Raw genomic sequence first — 20,000 nt, forward strand, 5'->3', positions numbered from 1 at the left:
AGAGAGAGAGAGAGAGAGAGAGAGAGAGAGAGAGAGAGAGAGAGAGAGAGAGAGAGAGAGAGAGAGAGAGAGAGAGAGAGAGAGAGAGAGAGAGTGTGTGTATGGATGGATAGTACCAACGAGCTGTGGTCGTTGCTCGAGAGAGGCAAGGAAAAGGAGAGAGAGGGAGGGAGAGAGAGAGAGAGAGAGAGAGAGAGGGGCGAGACACGGGAAGGGTTAGTGTGTGTGTGTGTGTGTGTGTGTGTGAGGGAGCCCAGCCCAGTCAGTGAGTGAGTGCATGTTTGAGCCATGTTGGATGGGATGATCCGGAAAAGAAGAAAATGCTGCCGCGCCGCTCATAACGCCGACACCTCCAGGTCCGGAGACCACAGCGGGTAGATGCCAACTCCCCAGGCCCGGGGAGAAGCGGGGGAGTTCGGGGGGAAGGTGTCGGGCGGTGCCGCCGGCGGTCCTCGATCTCTGGCTGCCTAGCCGGCGAAAAGAAGGAAGGAAAGCTTCGAGGAAAGCGAGAGGGAGAAGACGAGAGAAGAGGAAGAAGGTGGACGAGGGAGAAAGGAGAGAGAGAGGAGGGGGGAGTGAGAGAGAGAAAGGAACAGACTAAATGGCTGCACCGCTACCGGGCTTCACCCCGTTCCTGCTGCTCTCGCCTCTGCTTCTCCACCTGCTCCTCCTCGGCCCTTTGTTCACCGTCATCCAGGGGACGGGTCCGGCAGGGGGGGATTCCAGCCGGTGGACCCCGGGCCGCTGCGACGACACGCCGGTAAACAGAGCCAGCAGCAGCAGCACCGGGAGTTGACCAGGAGCGGTTCGGGATGTACACCCGAGCAGGTGGATTACAGAGCGGATACAGCGTGGAGAATGCACGGGGTCGCTCGTGGGACTGTTGGCCGGGGACTCCTGCTGCCTCCACGGGACGCGGAGAGGGTTTCGCCGGGATGGAGCGAGGGGGGGGACCGGTGCGGAGCTCGAGAGGAGCGTGTCGGCGGAAGGGAGAGGTCTCTCCATCACTTCCTTCCCCTACCCGCCCAGGTGGGAGCCAGCGGGCTGAGCTCCACCGGTGGTGGAGGAGGAGGAGGAGGAGTGGAGGGGGGGACGGAGAGTGGGGGGGGTTGGTGAGGAAGGGCGTTGGTTTACCTCCGGTTTACCAGTTTATTTCTCGCTGCAAGGGCAAAACGGAAAGAAACGGCCGGTACAAAGGACTAGGGTCTGCCCGGTGCGAGGCCGCGGGGGTTGAGACCACACCTCGCCACGAGAGTCTTTGTGCACGACTCTCACGGGGGACCCGGAAGTGGACAGAGGGAAGGGGAAAAGGTGCCGGAAGCGAGAGATTTCCCCGAACCTTTAGCCCCAAACCTCCGTCGTTTACACGGGTCAAGGTTCACCAAACGGGGCTTATGGTCCGCCCCGCGCCTCCGACCTGGCCCCGTACCAACCGGCTTTGGTGAACGCACTCACTTCGGACACGATTCGTATCCCAGTCCGGCTTCTCATTCCCATCGTACCCTCAATATTAATCTCAACTTCTCCGAAGGCGCACAGTCATCAGGTTCTGGGAACACGCGGGGCGGTGATCGCATTTCAAACGGCCATTCATCCCGGAGATGCGACGCGGATAACGTCCTCTCTCATCGTGCGTACAGCGAGCACGGGGCGGGCGGTGCTTCGCCAGGGAACGACTCCCATCGGTACGGCCACCATGTTATCGATCCCAGACCAGGCATGGCGGCGGGGGGCGGGGACGGGGGTCGCTGCACCGGCCATGTTAGGACCTGGGAGGAAAAACGAGAGACGAGGGAAAAGATTCGCGTCTGCTGCCAACACGTGTCAGGGGGAGGAGAAGCGTCCAGATTTTCTGTGTCATCATCATCATCATCATCATCATCATCATCATCATCACCGTCACCGGGGTTTAGCCCCGGTACCTTGGTGCTCGCAGGTTGTTGTGGGAGGACACGCTCCAGGTCTGTGCGTAAGCAAGCCAGGAATAATGTGGGGGGGTTGAGGAGGGAGGAGAGGGAAAGCGGTAAAAGAGGAGGAGGAGGAGGAGGAGGAATGAGGCAAGGCAGTGAACATGCTAATTCAACTAATTATCCTCATAATGGTTTGGCTTTTCCGTCTCTGACGTTTGATCACGGGCCTGATAATGAGACATGGCGAGGGAAATCATCACCGGCAAGGCGAAGGCAGAGCTCTCCAACTCGGGGAGGGGAGAGTGTGGTACGGGGGAGTTATTTTGGCAGTAGGGACCTAGTAGGAATGGGGGGTTGGTGTTTAGGCGAGTTTACGTCCCCCCTGGGAGACGTAGCAGGGCGTATTCTCGACATCCAATTTAAACCCGGACAAATCTCAATTACGCCCGGCCCATTTCATCAGTCCAACAGCAAAGGCTCATATGTCACTTGTATGGCTAAACCCAATAAAAAACGAGCAGAAGAACTCCCAGCAAGTCTTAAAACAGCGAAAACCCTCGCTCAGACACACGGAAAGAAAACCGCAGCCCTGACGTGTATCAGTGACTCAGGATCCTCCACGCCCATTACGTTTCCCGTCAACTTCCAGGGTCACGCATCATCCGAACAACACAGCCAGTTTAAGCCCCGCGTTCTTGCGCAGACTCCTCGCGTCCGGGCCGAGCGCACGCGTCATTTATCGGAAGCCCACCTGACCGCGCGCCGCGGTGACTCAGGCGCGCACCCCGGAGTGGAGCTCGCTTCAGCACCGAGGACAGCTCCAGGGAAAGGGCTCGCAAACTCCTCTTGTATCGCTCCGAACGAGGACACTGACTCACCTACACGTCAGTTCAAGCAGGAGTTCACGGTATATGTGTGGAGTGGATACAACGTTAATAACAATAATGGCAATAATAACAACAACAATAACGTCAAAAGTGTTAACAAAACTCCCAATGATAACAACCACGGAGAATCTGCGAGTGTGGAGTGGCCAGCTCCTCAAACGGCGGGACACCGACACGATTCAACCGGCGGACAGGTGTCCCCCGATGATCCGAGCGCGCGCCCTCAGATCTCCCTGTCCCGGCAGCGGCGGGGGGGCCGCTCCCCGAGACAGTTGCCTCACATCTCTCACGCCGACAGCTTAGCCGCCGACCGGGAGGGCACGCGCGCTCAATTAAAATCCGGTAAGCGAGTGACGTTGGAGCCCAAAGGTGTCACTCGGTTGGAGAGCTGGCAGATGGTGACGGAGGGCGTGGGAGAAGGGGAGAGACCCGGGCAGAGGGAGGCAGAAGCGGAGGGACGGGCTGGTGGGGAATTACAGGTGGGGGAGGGGGAGGGGGAGGGTGAGAGCGGCGAGGCTCGGCAGGGGGAGGCAGAGGCGGCCGGGGAGGTGGGAGATTGGGTGAGCGCAGGGATCCTCACAAAGACAAGGCAGGAGAACGGGACTGCTGGGGAGCTGGAGGTGGAAGGAGGGGCGGAGAGAGGGAGAGGTCAGGAGAGGGCCAGTGGGGGAGAGGAGCACACCAGGGATGAAAGGGGGGAGGAGGAGGGGGGGATGGTGGCTGGGGAGGGTCAGAGCTCAAGGGGAGAGAGGAAGCTGGGCTGGCTGATTATAGAGGCGGACGCCGGGGCCCCTGAGGAGCTGAGAGGGGAGGAGGAGGAGGAGGAGGAGGAGGAGGAGGAGGAGCCAGGGAAGGGGGAGGGCTTGCCACGCCCCCGTCGGGCCGCAAACAGGCAGCCCCATTTCTCCCTGTACAACTACCAGGTCCAGATCCCCGAGAACCAGCCCCCCGGCACCTCGGTCATGGCCATGTCCGCCACGAACCCCAACGCGGGCGACAGCGGCCGGCTGGTCTACTCCATGGCGCCGCTGATGAACAGCCGCTCCTCCGACTACTTCCACATCAGCCCCGAGTCGGGCCTGATCAGCAGCACCCAGGTGCTGGACCGTGAGCACATGGACCTGCACTACTTCCGGGTCACGGCCACGGACTCGGGGTCGCCCCGCCTCTCGGGCACCACCATGGTGGCCATCACCGTGGCCGACCGCAACGACCACTCGCCCATCTTCGAGCAGACCGAGTACCGGGAGACCATCCGGGAGAACGTGGAGGAGGGCTACCCCATCCTGCAGCTGCGGGCCACCGACCTGGACTCGCCGTCCAACGCCAACATCCGCTACCGCTTCATCGGGGACGCGGTGGGGCAGGCGCGGGCCGCCTTCGAGGTGGACCCCCGCTCGGGGCTGATCACCACGCGGGGCGCGGTGGACCGCGAGACCAACGAGCACTACACCCTGCAGGTGGAGGCCAGCGACCAGGGCAAGGAGCCCGGGCCGCGGTCGGCCACCGTGCGCGTCTTCATCACCGTGCTGGACGAGAACGACAACGTGCCGCAGTTCAGCGAGAAGCGCTACGTGGTGGCGGTGCGGGAGGACGTGCGGCCGCACTCGGAGATCCTGCGGGTGAGCGCCACCGACCACGACAAGGACGGCAACGCGGCGGTGCACTACAACATCATCAGCGGCAACAGCCGCGGGCAGTTCAACATCGACAGCGTGACGGGGGAGATCCAGGTGGTGGCGCCGCTGGACTACGAGGCGGAGCGGGAGTACACGCTCAGGGTGCGCGCCCAGGACAACGGCCGCCCGCCGCTGTCCAACAACACGGGCATCGTCAGCGTGCAGGTGACGGACGTCAACGACAACCCGCCCATCTTCGTGTCCACGCCGTTCCAGGCGTCGGCGCTGGAGAGCGCGCCCGTCGGCAGCTCCATCCTCCACATCCAGGCCATCGACACGGACTCCGCCGACAACGCACGGCTCGAGTACCGGCTGACCGGCACGGGCTCGGACACGCCGTTCGTCATCAACGCCGCCACGGGGTGGGTGACGGTGCGCTCGGCCCTCGACCGGGAGTCGGTGGAGCACTACTTCTTCGGCGTGGAGGCGCGGGACTACGGCATGCCGCCGCTCTCGGCCACGGCGAGCGTGACCATCACGGTGATGGACGTCAACGACAACCGGCCCGAGTTCGTCCAGAAGGAGTACTTCTCCCGCCTGAACGAGGACGCGGTGGTGGGCACCAGCGTGGCCAGCGTCACGGCGGTGGACCGCGACGTCAACAGCGCCGTCACCTACCAGATCACCGGCGGCAACACGCGCAACCGCTTCGCCATCAGCACGGCGGGCGGGGCGGGGCTGCTGTCGCTGGCGCTGCCGCTGGACTACAAGCAGGAGCGGCGCTACGTGCTGACGGTCACCGCCTCGGACCGCACGCTGCACGACACGTGCCAGGTACACGTCAACATCACCGACGCCAACACGCACCGGCCCGTGTTCCAGAGCGCCCACTACTCCATCAGCGTCAACGAGGACCGGCCGCCGGGCAGCACGGTGGTGGTGATCAGCGCCACGGACGACGACGTGGGCGAGAACGCCCGCATCACCTACCTGCTGGAGGACAACATCCCGCAGTTCCGCATCGACCCGGGCACGGGCGCCATCACCCTGCAGGCGGAGCTGGACTACGAGGACCAGATGACCTACACGCTGGCCATCACCGCCAAGGACAACGGCATCCCGCAGAAGTCGGACACCACGTACGTGGAGGTGAACGTCAACGACGTCAACGACAACGCGCCGCAGTTCATGAGCCCGCGCTACCAGGGCTCGGTGACGGAGGACGCGCCGCCCTTCACCAGCGTGCTGCAGATCTCCGCCACCGACCGGGACGCGCACGCCAACGGCCGCGTGCAGTACACCTTCCAGAACGGCGAGGACGGCGACGGCGACTTCACCATCGAGCCCACGTCGGGCATCGTGCGGACGGTGCGCCGGCTGGACCGCGAGAGCGTGCCCTTCTACGAGCTCACCGCCTTCGCCGTGGACCGCGGCGTGCCGCCGCAGCGCACGCCGGTGCACATCCAGGTGACGGTGCTGGACGTCAACGACAACGCGCCCGTGTTCCCCGCCGACGACTTCGAGGTGCTGGTGAAGGAGAACAGCGCGGTGGGCTCGGTGGTGGCGCAGATCACCGCCACGGACCCCGACGAGGGCGCCCACGCCCAGATCATGTACCAGATCGTGGAGGGGAACATCCCCGAGATCTTCCAGATGGACATCTTCTCGGGCGAGCTCACGTCGCTCATCGACCTGGACTACGAGGCGCGCAATGAGTACGTCATCGTGGTGCAGGCCACCTCGGCGCCGCTGGTCAGCCGCGCCACTGTGCGCATCCGCCTGGTGGACCAGAACGACAACCGGCCCACCATGAAGGACTTCCAGATCATCTTCAACAACTTCGTGTCCAACCGCTCCAACAGCTTCCCCAGCGGCGTCATCGGCCGGGTCCCGGCCCACGACCCGGACGTGTCGGACCGGCTGTACTACACCATCGACCGGGGCAACGAGCTCAACCTGCTGCTGCTCAACCACACCAGCGGGGAGATCCGCCTGAGCCGCAAGCTGGACAACAACCGGCCCCTAGTGGCGCCCATGCTGGTCACCGTCACAGGTATGCAACAACAACGTGAACGGTGCGGCGTGTTGTCCTTGTCGTGTGTGTGTGTGTGTGTGTGTGTGTGTGTGTGTGTGTGTGTGTGTGTCTGTGTGTCATCATGAGTTTGACTTTCTGAGTTGTTGGACTCAGATTGCACTTGCCAAACTTTTTCCTGTGTTCTTTTCCTGGTTTCCTGGTTCTCTTATATATTCGTCTCTTTGTGTGAAGGCGTGACATTGCATCTGATTCAACCCAGAGACTCTGTTAGGTTTTGTTGAATTTCACGTAAACAAAGAGACAGGCAGACACAGACAATTTCGAGACAGCCGAGTAGAAGGGTGTGTTGTGTGTGAGTGTGTGAGTGTGTCCCACTGTTTTGCCGTAAACAGATTATTCAGCCAGGCTCTTCTGCTTATTTATTTTTTCTTTTCGATTTTGTGTAAGTGGCATGACTTCGATTGGCCTATTTAACTTAATGTGTCTGAAATTATACCAAAGAAACCAATCTTTATTGTGCATTATTGAGTTTGTGAGTAATGCAGAGCGATTGAGTGAGAGAGCGAGCATACGTTTCCATGAGTGAGTGATGAAGCGAGAGAGAGCCCATGTGTCCATGAGTGGGTAATTAGGAGGGGAAAGGAGATCAGTAAAAGAAAGTTAGAGACCAGCCCTTGTAACCCACTTGGTAGACATCTGCTACCTACCCATAGGGCATGCTAGGCATGGGAGGGTGTGTGTTAGTGTGCGGTGTGTGTGTGTGTGTGTGTTTACGAGAGACAATGTCTGACATTTCAGGTGTGTGTGTGGGTTTGTTTGTTTGTGTGTGGGTGTTTTAATGAGAGGCAATGTGTGGCCTTTCAGGTGTGTGTGTGTGTGTGTGTGTGTGTGTGTGTGTCTTTATTTGTGTGTGTGTGTGTGTGTGTGTGTGTGTGTGCGCGCGGAGGCAGAGAGCGTATATATAGCACGTCAGGTAGTGAATGGATATTAATGAGAAAACTCATGTGCCTCATGTGTAATTCTGTTTCGTGCCATTTGCTTAACTTGAACTTTAGAATAATCCCGCTACGAGGGGCCTCGCCACGTCTGCTTATTAACCAGCACTGCGGGGCCCATTTAAATGGTAAAACAGCCATTTGAAATACCAAGAAGACAGCAAAAAAGGCGCGTCATAATGAAATGTCAGGGGCTGGGGGTGATACGGTTAATGACCTCAAGTAATGGTGGTCCGGAGAGTCATGTCAAAAATGGAATGTACCGTTCTAAATATGAGTAGTAGTATGTGCCTTAAGGAACCCTTTGCTGAAACGTGCGTCTTGTCACTTCCCCGCCCCCCACCCCCCCGCTGTCAGGCCCCTATTGACTACAATGAGCGGGGGGGGGGAGCTGCAGCTTTGATGAGCAGGCAGGCTGGCTTGTGTCGGGCTTAGCTTAGCCTCAGCGCTAGACACTGCTGTTGAGCGCTGTGCTCTGAACACTTTGATGCAGACGCACCCCCCCACAAGATAATCTTTAAGCTTAGCATCCCGTCCGCCCTCCGTGGCTGTAAGGCGTGTGAGTGTGTCAGACACGACCTGCAGTCAAGATGTCAAACTGTTGATCCACCGAGTTTCGGGGAGGTATTTCCTCCACCAGCCGGAATCCCCATCTCAGGTCCTGTCCTCTACATGGCGTTTGTGTGTGTGTGTGTGTTGTTGTTTTTTACTGCGTTTACCTCCCTTGACTCCGGTCTCCGCACACCCTTCAAAGACGAGAGGCTAGGCTACGCTAGGCTACAAGGGGCTACCTCCGTACATATGAATGGCGTGTCTTCTGGTGTTTCAAGTTGCGGTGTTTAGCGTCGAGAGAGGGTTGTTTCCTCGTCTCTTCTCTGCTCCTCTGTTCTGTTCTTCTCTCTTCTCCGCTCTACTCCTTCTCTCCTTCTCTCATCTCCTGTTATTCCGTATATCTTTGGTGTTGCTATTTATATATGTTCTCTCGGGGGGGGGGGGGGGGGCTCTCGCTCTCTTTCTCTCAACTGTCTGATTCTGACTCGCAGAGTACAAAGTATTTTTCACACACACACACACACACACACACACACACATATTTCTTTCGTTGTAATATTCTCCAGTGCCTTGGCTTTGCAAGAATACCATGTGATTGCACGCATGTTGCTTTCCATATGTGCTTCTGGTTGTTGAATTATTTAATTGTGGTATTGTATGCAATTCCTCACTGATGTCTTTGGGCATGTGTATGTGGGGGTTTGTGTTTGCGAGCTCATTAAATCATTCACAGCATTCTCACTGCTACTCTTACTCTGTCTGTCTCTCTCTCACTCTATCTGTCTCTCTCTGTTGCACTGTCTCTCTGTCTTTCTCTCTCTCTCTCTCTCCCTCTCTCTCTCTCCCTCCCTCTCTCTCTCTCTCTCTCCCTCTCTCTTTCTGTACTTGTGTCGTTTACTCTTCCTGTTTAGGCGTGTGGTTTTCAGGACAATTCTCATATTTAAATTGTGATCAAAGTGAATACACACTCAAAGACACTCCCACACATACACACACACACAAACAAACAAACACACGCACACATGCGCGTGCATGCTCCGGGCAGCACTCTCCCTTGTAAGCCAGACACGGCAAATGAATAAACAAAACAAACAAAAAGAAAGAAAATGTAAAAAAGAAAAAAAAAAAGCGGATTATCCTGCTAGTTAGCGCTGGCATTCATACTGTATCAGTTCCAGAGTCAAGGTGCCCTTGAGCTCGTGGTTAACCCCAAGCTGTGTGTGCCTGGCGTCTCTCTAGCAGAGACGAGCGGCATAGCGGGAGTGGGTGGACTGGTCAGCTCCCTGGAGAGAGAGAGAGAGTTTGTGTGTGTGTGTGTGTGTGTGTGTGTGTGTGTGTGTGTGTGTGTGTGTGCGTGTGCGTGTGCGTGCGCGCGTGTGTGCGTATGTGTGTGCGCCTGCATGGGTGTGTGCATGTGTGTGATGTGAGGGTGCATGTGCATGTGTGTGCGTGTGTGTGTGTGTGCATATTTGTCTGTGTGTGTGTGTGCATGGGTACATCATGGATGTATAATAATAACTTTGTTGATGCACACATGCAGAGCGGGGCACAGCTGTTAAGATACAACCGACGCCCAGACGGAAATGATAACCGGGCTTGAATAATAGCAGGCGGCAATGAGAATGAGAATATGTACGTCGCAGTCAAAGCCATGGTTGGTAATCGGAGCGCCCAACCCATGATGGATATGTTTATAAATATGAATATTTATATCTATCCCGCATCTTCGAATGTGCCTCATGTTTACCAAACATGAATACAAGTACATTTGTACATTTGCCAATGCAGTTCTGAAAAATTAATGATGTAACTGGTTAATAATACTGTATAGCTATTATGGAAATGAAAGCACGGGGTGTAGGTTTAAGCTACATGTGCTGTCTTAAAGCATCATTGTCTTGAACATGACATTCATATTCAGTTGCGCATATTCCAGTTGAAGATACAACGTACGGAACATCTGTTGAACTGGGCCGACTGCAGCGGTACTGCAGATGCACAGTGAAACCACTGAACTTCTACTGTGCGTCACATGCGTGCCATTACACAGGAGCCGCACACAAGCCTACTGTAGCGTGGACATAGCCAGGCCACAGTTGTGAGCTAATGTGTATTAATACACAGGTCACTTCTCTGAGGTCGCTGCCTTGGGCCTTAAGGTTATCGAATATACATGCTATACCGCTGTACATATGCTCTCCATCTCCCCCAACTCTATATATGTCCATAGATCGCCGCAAGCTTCGAGTTTGTACTGTGGGTAATGAGGCGAAAGTAGGATGAAGCTTCGGAAGGGAACAGTTCCTTGGATGACTCCTTCATGTTTTGTGGTAATCCACTGCCCTCATTCCCTCAGTCGTTGTCCTGAGCAATGCATTACGAACTCGAGTGAAGGATTGAAAAAATTATTGGTGTAATTAGAGGTTTGGGGAAATGGTTACGTGGCTTTGTGTGTCCTGAGAGATGCGTGGGTTGGTCTCTTCCGTCGTCTCTTTCTTTTGCCTCTTGCTGTTTTTGGAACATTTTGGGTCCAGGTGAAAAAAAACTGTGCAGCTTTTTTGTCCCCACTGTTTTGGATTATTTCGACTGTGTTATTTGGTATTTGAACCTCTTGCCCTCCGAGCCCTGCTGGAAAAGCCAACAGCGGGGAGGGTGGGGGGGGGGGACTTCTTGCTCCAGTTCCCCTTCACGGTTCATTTTCCCTGTGTAAAGACTAAACATTGGTGAATTTGGTCCATTTCTTAAATGTGAGCAAAATCTGCCCCAGAGGTCGGTCTGTGAGGCGGACAGGCTGAGATGGACAGAGCAGGACTCTGCTTGACATATTTATCCTCTTATTAGAGCCCCCACTCTCGTTTTAGAGGGACTTCATCAGGCTTAAAACACCCAGATTATCCATGATATGCTGGATTAATGGGAAGTCTTTGGACGGGGGATTAAGTTTGGACCCTGAGGCTATTTTTTACATTAGTCCACTCATCTGTGAACCCTGTACTTATTTACACATGAAATAAACTTCAACTGATGTAACTTTGCTACTTGAATTCCTCTATTTCTTCTCTATGTGACGTAATTAGCTGAAGAATGACGATAGAATGAGGATATGGGGCTAGTGTGGATGTAATGTGATCACGGACTGTCTAACCCTGCTGAAATCAACTGATATTTTCGACATCATTACTACTAGCGCTTGATCACTGCAACAGATGTAATGGGCCTTCGAGGAAAACGTATGAATCATTGACTATTCATTAACGCTCATACACAATCAGGCTTTTGAAGAGGAATAGAAAGCACAGCGAAACCTACTAAACGGTTAAAGAAAAAACAAAACCAAGAGTCTCAGAAACAGGGATATACCCTCTAGAGAATGGTAGATTAACAAAAAGCATCCGTTGCAAATGGAGCTCATTCAACCTTTTTACCACCGCTTGCGAGAACAATGGCATTTTTTACTCAGCTGATTCGGGGGGCCAGGGCATGTGGCAAATGGCCGCTTTGTTTCCGCGTGTCTACAGTTCAGCCTCTGTACTGGCGGCGAGAGTTAGCCGATCTCATGTTCTCTGCGTGGCGTCACGACTAACTAGGTGTGAAAATAAGTGGGGAAGAGCAGGGGGGGGGGAGAGCTGTTGAAGAACGGCGTTCGTGTTTCTGTATGGTCAGTGGTTTTACATAGTCTTCTACTGGGTCTGTTGGGAGCTGGCCGGGTGCACGCCAGCAGATAGAGCCCTAATAATCTTTTACTTTGTAATAGGTTTAGGCTCGCTGGAGACCAGAGAGGGAGGCATGGGGGGGGGGGGGGGGGGGGGGGGGGAAGTGGGGGAGGTAGGGGGGGGGGGGGGTGGGGGGGGGGGGGGGTGTAGGTAGAGAGGAAGAGAAAGGGTACAGAGAGAGAGATGAGAGAGAGAGTGAGCGAGAAAGAGAGAGATGAGAAAGAGAGAGAGATGTGAGGGACATTGAAGGCTACAACGTGTGCATGTGCACGCGTGCGTACTTGTGTGTACGTACGTTCATTCATTAATCTCCTCACTGCTTAATGTCATAGTAGTAGAATTGAACAGCAGGTGAATAGGCACATGTATACAGTACTGATCCAGAATGGCATACCAGTCCTCCCCAGGTGTAAACAACACAACAGGGGCTGTACTACAGCCTTCTCTTGTGATTTAGACCAGAGCACGTAACGTGAATGTTTACAGCGGTGTGCTGGTAGGGATGGATGAGGTACTTAGAGGTTATATATCCCATGGGTACAGCCCCAAGGAACCCTGGGAGTTTTCTTGAGTAAACAGACCACCCATGTCGTTTTACACTAATGGCTAAAGCAATTATAGTGAAACATTTGGTCTTTTTCAGATATTCTGGAGAGCAAACAAATGGTAATAAAATCCAAGGTGGCAGTTTGTTATGACATTTACAAAGAATTGTTGGTTGTCTTGGTTTTGAATGGATTGTGCAAGTGACCAAATGATACCTACTATGGGTTGGCAAAGTAAAATTCAATTCAATTTCAATGTAAAAAATACAAATTTAAATCAGTTACATTCATCAAACAACAATGTTGTTTTTTGGCATACATTGTGGATAATATGAATATGGATATGATATGAACATAAATGTTGACCAGAGCTAACAAGGAAGAAAGAAGGATTTTCCCTTAAGGTGTCTTTTAAGATTGGCATGAGAACGGAAATTCCACAAAGCACAAAGTTCTGGCAGACATGGAGTTTTCCCTGGCTGTAAATAAGACGCCACTAACATGATGTGTAACTACATTCCTGGATAGCTGACAGCCATACACTGCACTGGTTCTCTTGGGTCCTATGCCTCTACTTTAATGCTTGCCAGTTGTCTACATGAACAGGTTCAGTTAGACTTCCTGCTCTTCACATTTTAATATCTCCTTGTTATGCTCGAAAACTTTCAGCTCAGCTCAAGGTTTGAATTATTCCAACCTGGACGTGGATCGGTTTGACGTCGGCTTCAAACTGTGAACACCTTATTAGAAGAAAACTCCAGTGGCGCTTGCGATGCAAACTAGCTGAATTTATTTTAACCGCCCGAAATGTTCATTCACCATTGCAGCAAGATGCAGGCTATCTCTAGTTATTGTGCAGTGATTGATCCATTTTTAAATAGTCAACAATAGTATCTCAGACTCTCGGGTTCCCCCGCTTTGCTTTTTGTTAGTGTGGCTTAATGAGGACAAACAGTAAAATGGGTTGAATACTAAAACTGTCTTGAGGGACTTTTTTTAGAGCCGCTATGCAGGGGAGATGACTTGTTCATTAAAACCTACTTGAAGCCGGAGACGACAGAGCGCAAACTTCCAAGCATGTTTTCGTCTTCCTTTTCTTCTGCCTTTCGATAACAATCACTGTCCTGGTTGAGTGAGCATTTTGCTGGCAGATTGGATTCGGGCCAATCATTTTTTGGTCCTTATTGGAAACTCCCTCTACGTTCAAAGTGATTCAACATGCATTCACTTCACTGTCTGGGAATACTGTGTGTTTCTGCAGTGGAAACACTGCAGAAATGATCAGTGTGCCGAGAATTATCAGTGTCAAGTGGAAAGAATACCCTTTTTTCAGATAAATGACCACTGTTCTTAATTAGTTATTTGTACTTTTATCTGTTTTATGAATCTATTATTTTAAATAAATTTATAAATATAAATATATAAATATAATAAATTATTTATAAATAAATAATAAATTATTTAAAATATATATATATATTAGATTAAGCCATTCGTGAATTTTGGGATAACAAAATCTGACGTTGAAGGTTTATCTGCTAGGCGGAGATTCAGGGAAAATGTATCGCTAGATTTCCAATTATTTTTAACCCTTTAAATAATGTTTAAATTAAAACATTAGTTAACATGAGCCCCATGTGTAAATACACCATTATTGCCATTAGTTCATGGTTACTCCATGAACTAATGGCAATTTATGGTTTACTAATGTACCCTTATTGTAAAGTGTTACCAACTAAACATGAAGGGCGATTATTTTTTCGTCGCCTTTATTTTATTTTTACTCTGGCCTTCCTGCCACTCACGTGGTCCCCTGCTGAGAGCCCTTTAAGGGTCGCGACCCACATGTTCAGAACCACTGTGCTGGAGGACGTACACTAGACCAGAGCTCATATGCGCCCCGCCCTCTCACCCTCATGGTTATGAACATCTGCTGGCGGATGTCCAACCATACAGAGGTTGGAGAGTGGATTCATAAAGGCAGTGTGTAGGATTGGCTACATGGACGATGTGGGCATGTGTATATGACAAGAGTTGAGTTATCCCAAGTATGTCATACCAGCTTGTGTGTTTGTGTGTGTGTATGTTTGTGTACATTAATCTATGTGGCTTAATGTATAGGATTAATGTTGCTGCTGTAGAGTGTAAACCAGTAAACCAGATGGGCTGTGTGTGTGTGTTTGGGCTTTTTCTTTGTGTGTCTCTGTGTGCTCTTGTGGGTGATTCTGTGTGTGTCTCCGTGTGTGTTTGTATGTGTGTATTTTTTGTGTGTATTGATTTATAAGTGTTCTATTTTGCACTGAGAATAATGAGAGCCCAGACCTCAGGGAGAGAAGGCTTTACAAGATAAACAGAGCAAAGAAATCTGCTCTCCATCCTCTGTTTGTGTGTGTGTGTGTGTGTGTGTGTGTGTGTGTTTATGAATGTGTTTGTGTGCGTGTGTGTGTGTGTGTGTGTGTGTGTGTGTGTGCAGCCATTCATTACGGTGCTCACTCGTAAGTGCTTGCTTGTAAGGAAAAATGTTTGTCACACAGGCATGCTTCTCCTCTTTCTCTCTCTCTACCTCTTCCTCCTCTTCTTTCTCTCTCTCTACCTCTTCATCCTCCTCTTTCTCCCTCTCTCCCTCTTCTTGCTCCTCTCTCTCTCTCTCTCTTCCTTTCCTCCTCCTCTCCTCTATCCATTTTACTATTGTTGTCTGTTTTGTGTGTGATGTGTGTGTGTGTGTGTTGTGATGTGTATGTGTGCCTATCATTTCCTTCTCCTTTGGGGACCAATAGTTGTTCAACAGACGAGCAACACAACATTCACAACTTCAAACGCTTCTTTGTGGTGTGTCTGTGTGTGTGTGTGTGTGTGTGTGTGTGTGTGTGTGTGTGTGCAAATGCCTGTGTATGTATGTTTGTGCGTTCATGTTAGTGTGTGTGTGTGTGTGTTTGTCTGCATGTGCACGTTTGCTTAGTGTTCGGTCCTGACCCTTGAGGGAACCCATTGGACCGACACCAGGAAATGGAAGCTCATCGCATATTTCTAAGCAGATTAAGCAAGGAGATGGTTCTGGGGAACCACAATCCTACCGAGAGGTGCAGGGAAGGAAGGCACGCGCAGAAGAGATACGACCGGGCGGCGTGAAATGGGATTTAAGCTCAAGCAAATAGGAACAAACGGAAGGGGAGCCAAGCAGGGCATCCCCGAAAGACCCTACAAAGAGCAATATGCGTCACAGTAGCTGACAGGGTTTTTTTTTGCATTTAAATCCAATTTCCTTCCCCCTGGATTATCTCATCGTTGCTCTGGAGCTCCGTCATTGGTATTCTCCATTGCGGTCGAATCCCATCGCCAAGGGCAATGTGTGGAACCCCTTTGACATTGTTGGTGTGGTAGGCTGCAATTTGAGAGTACTGTTTGAGAGTTTTTGAAACCGTATACTCACAAGTCTGGAAAGAAGATGAACCTAGACTTTTCCCTCTTCAAGTCTAAAGAAATGTTAAGATACTTGGCTTGCACTTTCCTCCAGTCACCTTGGAGGAAAGTGAAAGGGAACAAAGCTTCAAAAGATTTACACGGTTATGCGCAGAACATATTTCATTCATTTTCAAGTCACTACACCATAATGGATCAAATGGCTTCAACTGAACATCAAAAGGGTGAGGAACGTAATCTTGTGTTTGAAAATTCAGGCTTCACACACAAGGAGCAAGCCCAAATTTCAGTTTCAGGCAATAGAAGATAAGGCCTTTACTGTGTGTAACGTGGTCCTTTTCATAATTTTATCTCATTCACAGCCTCACACCCATCTCTGCAAATCTATTGCCGTCTCTATGTCCGTCTTAATTCCTTCCCGGAAGGAAAATGTCAGGGCTTTGTGGTAATCAGTCATGCTTAACGGCGTTACAGCAATTTCTTTAAAAGCACTTTCCCAGGCGGATGCTCTCTCCCTTTATTTCTTCTAATTTGGCAGTTCCAGCTCAGGTCTCCCTGTTTCTGGTGAATGTTTCGCCTCCCCTGGGTTTGACTCTTTCTCTATCAGGGGGGGTTCCAGAAAGCACAGGGGGGGCACCGGGTTATCTGGAACCTTGTAGAAGCTTCTTGAGTGCTCCATTAGTCAAGCTACCTGGAGGGGGGGAGATAGCGTCGGCCACTTTCTCCAGCCTCTCCCGGCTCCACAGCCCGTTCCCCCTCTCTCCAGCCCTCGTCCCAATCCCCTGGTCTTATGAAGGGCCGGGAACCCCAGCACGCAAGCAGGGGATGGCGTCTTAAAAAAGTCTTCCAGATCTTTCTCCTCAGCACCGGTGAGTCCTCCAGGCCGCTGTGTGCCCTGGCGGGCAGATGTTTCCGCTCCAGTGTGTCGATTAGTCTCTCAGGTTTTTTTTAAGACGCACACAGCAAAGCCTGCGGCCTGAGAGGGAGTTGAAGAAGTGGGGTAAAGCCCCCGTAGAACAGGCTTGGGAAATGTTCTTTACCTTTTTTCGATTTCCCTTGGCTCTGAACGGGCGGCCGAAATAAGCCTCCATTTGTGGGTTTTCAAGCACTGGACGCTATGAATGTTTGATTTGGTTTTATTTTTTGACTCGAGTCGGAGCAGAAACCGGGTGATGCATAAGGAATGACCCGCTTCCCGGGGAGCCGGGCGGACACAAAGAACGCCACCGTGGCTTTTTATAGAGGCTAAGAGTAAACAACGTCCTGACAAACAATGCACAATAATCCCGGTCAGTCCGCAAGCGTGCGGAGTCGCGGGCGTACACGCCGCCTCGCCTAAAGTGCTAGACACAAAGAGCTCGTTGGAGCGGACGCCGTTCACCGCTGTGAGCGTGAAGCCGTCTGCGTGAAGGGTCACCCGGTAAATGCACTTAGCGAACGCAGTCGTTTCTGATGAGGATTTTGAAAAGTCAATCGATGTTTTTAAACCCTGTTACATTTATAAGTGCATCACTTACGTACACGTACACATTTTCCATACTTCACCGTATTACGAACTAGCCGTCTCGTTCGGGAGAGGTCAACGCACGTAGAACCCAAGACACTCAAGTTTGTACTTATTCCTCACATGACCCCCCAAACGACAGGGTTCATTTTATTTTGGACCTTACAGATGGCCTTTCAACATGTGCAGTTTCTGCCTCAGCGTGGGCTTTTATAATTGGGTGCCGTGTGGCCGTTGGATTCAGAGTTTCAAGGCTTTTCCGAAGGAGTCGACGCAAATCACAGCTTGCCCGCTCACAGAGCCATCCCGAAGGACCTGAGGAGTGAAGAACCACGCGTGCTTCAAAACCTCTTCTCCTTACTTCTGGTGGATTGGACGCTGCATGGATTGAATCCCCGCGTGTTAGCTCGGCCGATGCTTGGTGGGAAGGCATGACAGAATGTTAACGTTGTGGTCGGTGCCCTGCTATTTGGATGTAGATGTCCGACGTTCCATCCAACAAACAGATCAATCGTGTCGCCCTGTTTTACTTTCACTCACACACATACACACACACACAGCCTAAATGCTGTCAGTCACCAGCATCTATCAAGGCATGTGGTGATTTCAGTGTCCAACCCACCGTGGAAACGGCGGTTCGAGCCCAGCGTGCATGCTGAAGGGGCGGGCCAGTGGAGAGACACATAAGGGTGCCGGGGAGGGAGGATTGTTGTACCTGCTAAACCTCCATCAGGGAATCTTTCTAATAACACTCATTGGTTCCAGTCCCACTGTTATTGTATTCAGATTTCTGCCAGCGCACTTCCGACATCTGCAGCTGAACATCATTAATTTTCTTCCACACCCTTCCTCACTGCCTCCCTCTATTCATCCTCTCTCCCTCTCTCTAGCTCGCCCTCTCTCTGTCATTTCCCGGCTCTCTCCCTCTCCTCTCCCTCTCCCCTTCCTCACTCCACCGCCATCTCTCTCCCTCCCTCCCTCCCTCCCTCCACCCCCATCCCTCTCAAGCTCTCCCTCCCTCCCTCCCTCCCTCCATCCATCCCTCCCTCCTCCATCTTTCCCTCCCTCTCTCTGTTACTCCCTCCCCTCCTCCCTCCCTCCCTCCCTCCCTCCATCCATCCCTCCCTCCTCCATCTTTCCCTCCCTCTCTCTGTTACTCCCTCCCCTCCCTCCCCTCCTCCCTCCCTCCCTCCCTCCCTCCATCCATCCCTCCCTCCTCCATCTTTCCCTCCCTCTCTCTGTTACTCCCTCCCCTCCCTCCCCTCCACCCTCCATCCATCCCTCCCTCCTCCATCTCTCCCTCCCTCTTCCCTCCCTCCTCCCTCCCTCCACCCCCATCCCTCTCAAGCTCTCCCTCACTCCATCCATCCCTCCCTCCTCCCTCTTTCCCCTCTCTCTGTCACTCCCCTCCCCTCCTCCCCCCCCCCCCCCGCCCCCCCAGCGCCGGCTGCTGTCAGGTCCTGCCAGATAAACTAAGCCGTAGCTTATCAGCCAATATTCCCAGCCAGCGTTTCCCAGACCACTGCAGAGCGCCGGCAGTGCTGCTTACCCTCAAATAGTTTGTTCTCGTCCAGCTAATTGGCCAGAGGGGTTTGCGCTTTCAGCAGAAACGCGCGCCGCGCCGGTGTGTGTGTGTGTGTGTGTGTGTGTGTGTCAGCAAATCTTGGGGCGTGGAATTTGCGTCCGTCCCTCCCTCTGGAGGTGTGAAGCGAGACACGGCCAGGATCCAACGCCTGGCCCGGTTTGTCAGTAAACGGACAGATGTGTGTCTGGGGGCCGGGGTGTGTGCGGTGCCTAATGGATTCAAATGGTCTTTAACGGGGGCCGGTCACTCCACCAGTCTGTCTCAAGGCCAGCCCGGCGTTGGAGTGCTCTGAGGGATGGGCAGAGACCCCTGTTCTGACGCCTCGTGGTGTGTGTCCGTGCGTGTGTGTTTTGGTGCATCTATGCTTCTATCCATCTATAGATATGCATATAGATGAAAGCGGGCTTGTATGTGGTGTGAAGGATGTGGATGTCTGAGTGTATGCATATATGGTGTGTGCGTGGGTGTGGTTGTGAGGGTGCACGTGTGCGCAAGTGGTGTGTGTGTATGTGTGCATAAATTGTGTGTGTGTGTGGGTGTGGTTGTGTGTTTTTGCATCCGTGTGTGTTTGTGGATGCGTGTGTGTTTGCAGCCGTGTGCGTGGGTGTAATATATGTGTAGACTGATACTGATCTGGGGAAATGAGTCTCTGGCAAGAGGCAACCTCGCAGGTCCAACTCTGGGAGATTACCATAGCGTTTATTCAGCGCTACACCCAAAAATCCCAACTCATTTCAATAACAATGTGCTATCCCCTGCAATTAGCCCTCTGTGTTTGCATGTGAAGTGCAGGGCCAATATTACCACTGGCTCCTGGCCGCTCACATGTCTTTTGTGTTATTTTGAGTTACGTTGGAGATAGTGGTCAATGCTGGTCAGCCGCAGTTTGGTTGTAAGATCAACAAATGTTTTTGTATTGTCTGTCTGTCTGTCTGTCTGTCTCTCTGTCTCTCTGTCTGTCTTCCTGCCTGTCTGTCTGTCTGTCTCTCTGCTTGTCTGTCTGTCTGTCTGCCTGCCTGCCTGCCTGCCTATCTCTCTGTCTGTCTGCCGGTCTGCTTGGCTGTCTGCCTGTCTGTCTGCCTGTCTGCCTGTCTGTCTGGCTGCCTGCCTGCCTGCCTGCCTATCTCTCTGTCTGTCCATCCGTCTGTCTGCCTGTCTGCATGTCTGCATGTCTGCCTGCCTGCCTGTCTGTCTGCAGTGTGTGTTTTTCCAGTAGATAACACGTATTTCCAGGA

General features: G+C 52.4%; 1 protein-coding gene across 1 annotated transcript in view; it reads left to right on the forward strand.

Annotated features, from left to right (window-relative positions):
* Positions 1–601: 601 nt before the first annotated feature.
* Positions 602–20,000, forward strand: part of celsr3 (cadherin, EGF LAG seven-pass G-type receptor 3) — a gene marked incomplete at both ends in the record, with an annotated part of 86,120 nt that continues 66,721 nt past the window's right edge. Inside the window, 5 exon segments of the mRNA XM_084479773.1 lie at positions 602–745; positions 751–814; positions 1,377–1,441; positions 3,025–3,445; positions 3,644–6,469. Coding sequence (XP_084335899.1) covers positions 602–745; positions 751–814; positions 1,377–1,441; positions 3,025–3,445; positions 3,644–6,469 — 3,520 coding nt within the window.

This window comes from Micromesistius poutassou, assembly GCF_964030765.1.
Source record: "Micromesistius poutassou genome assembly, chromosome: 15".
Lineage (NCBI taxonomy): Eukaryota > Metazoa > Chordata > Actinopteri > Gadiformes > Gadidae > Micromesistius > Micromesistius poutassou.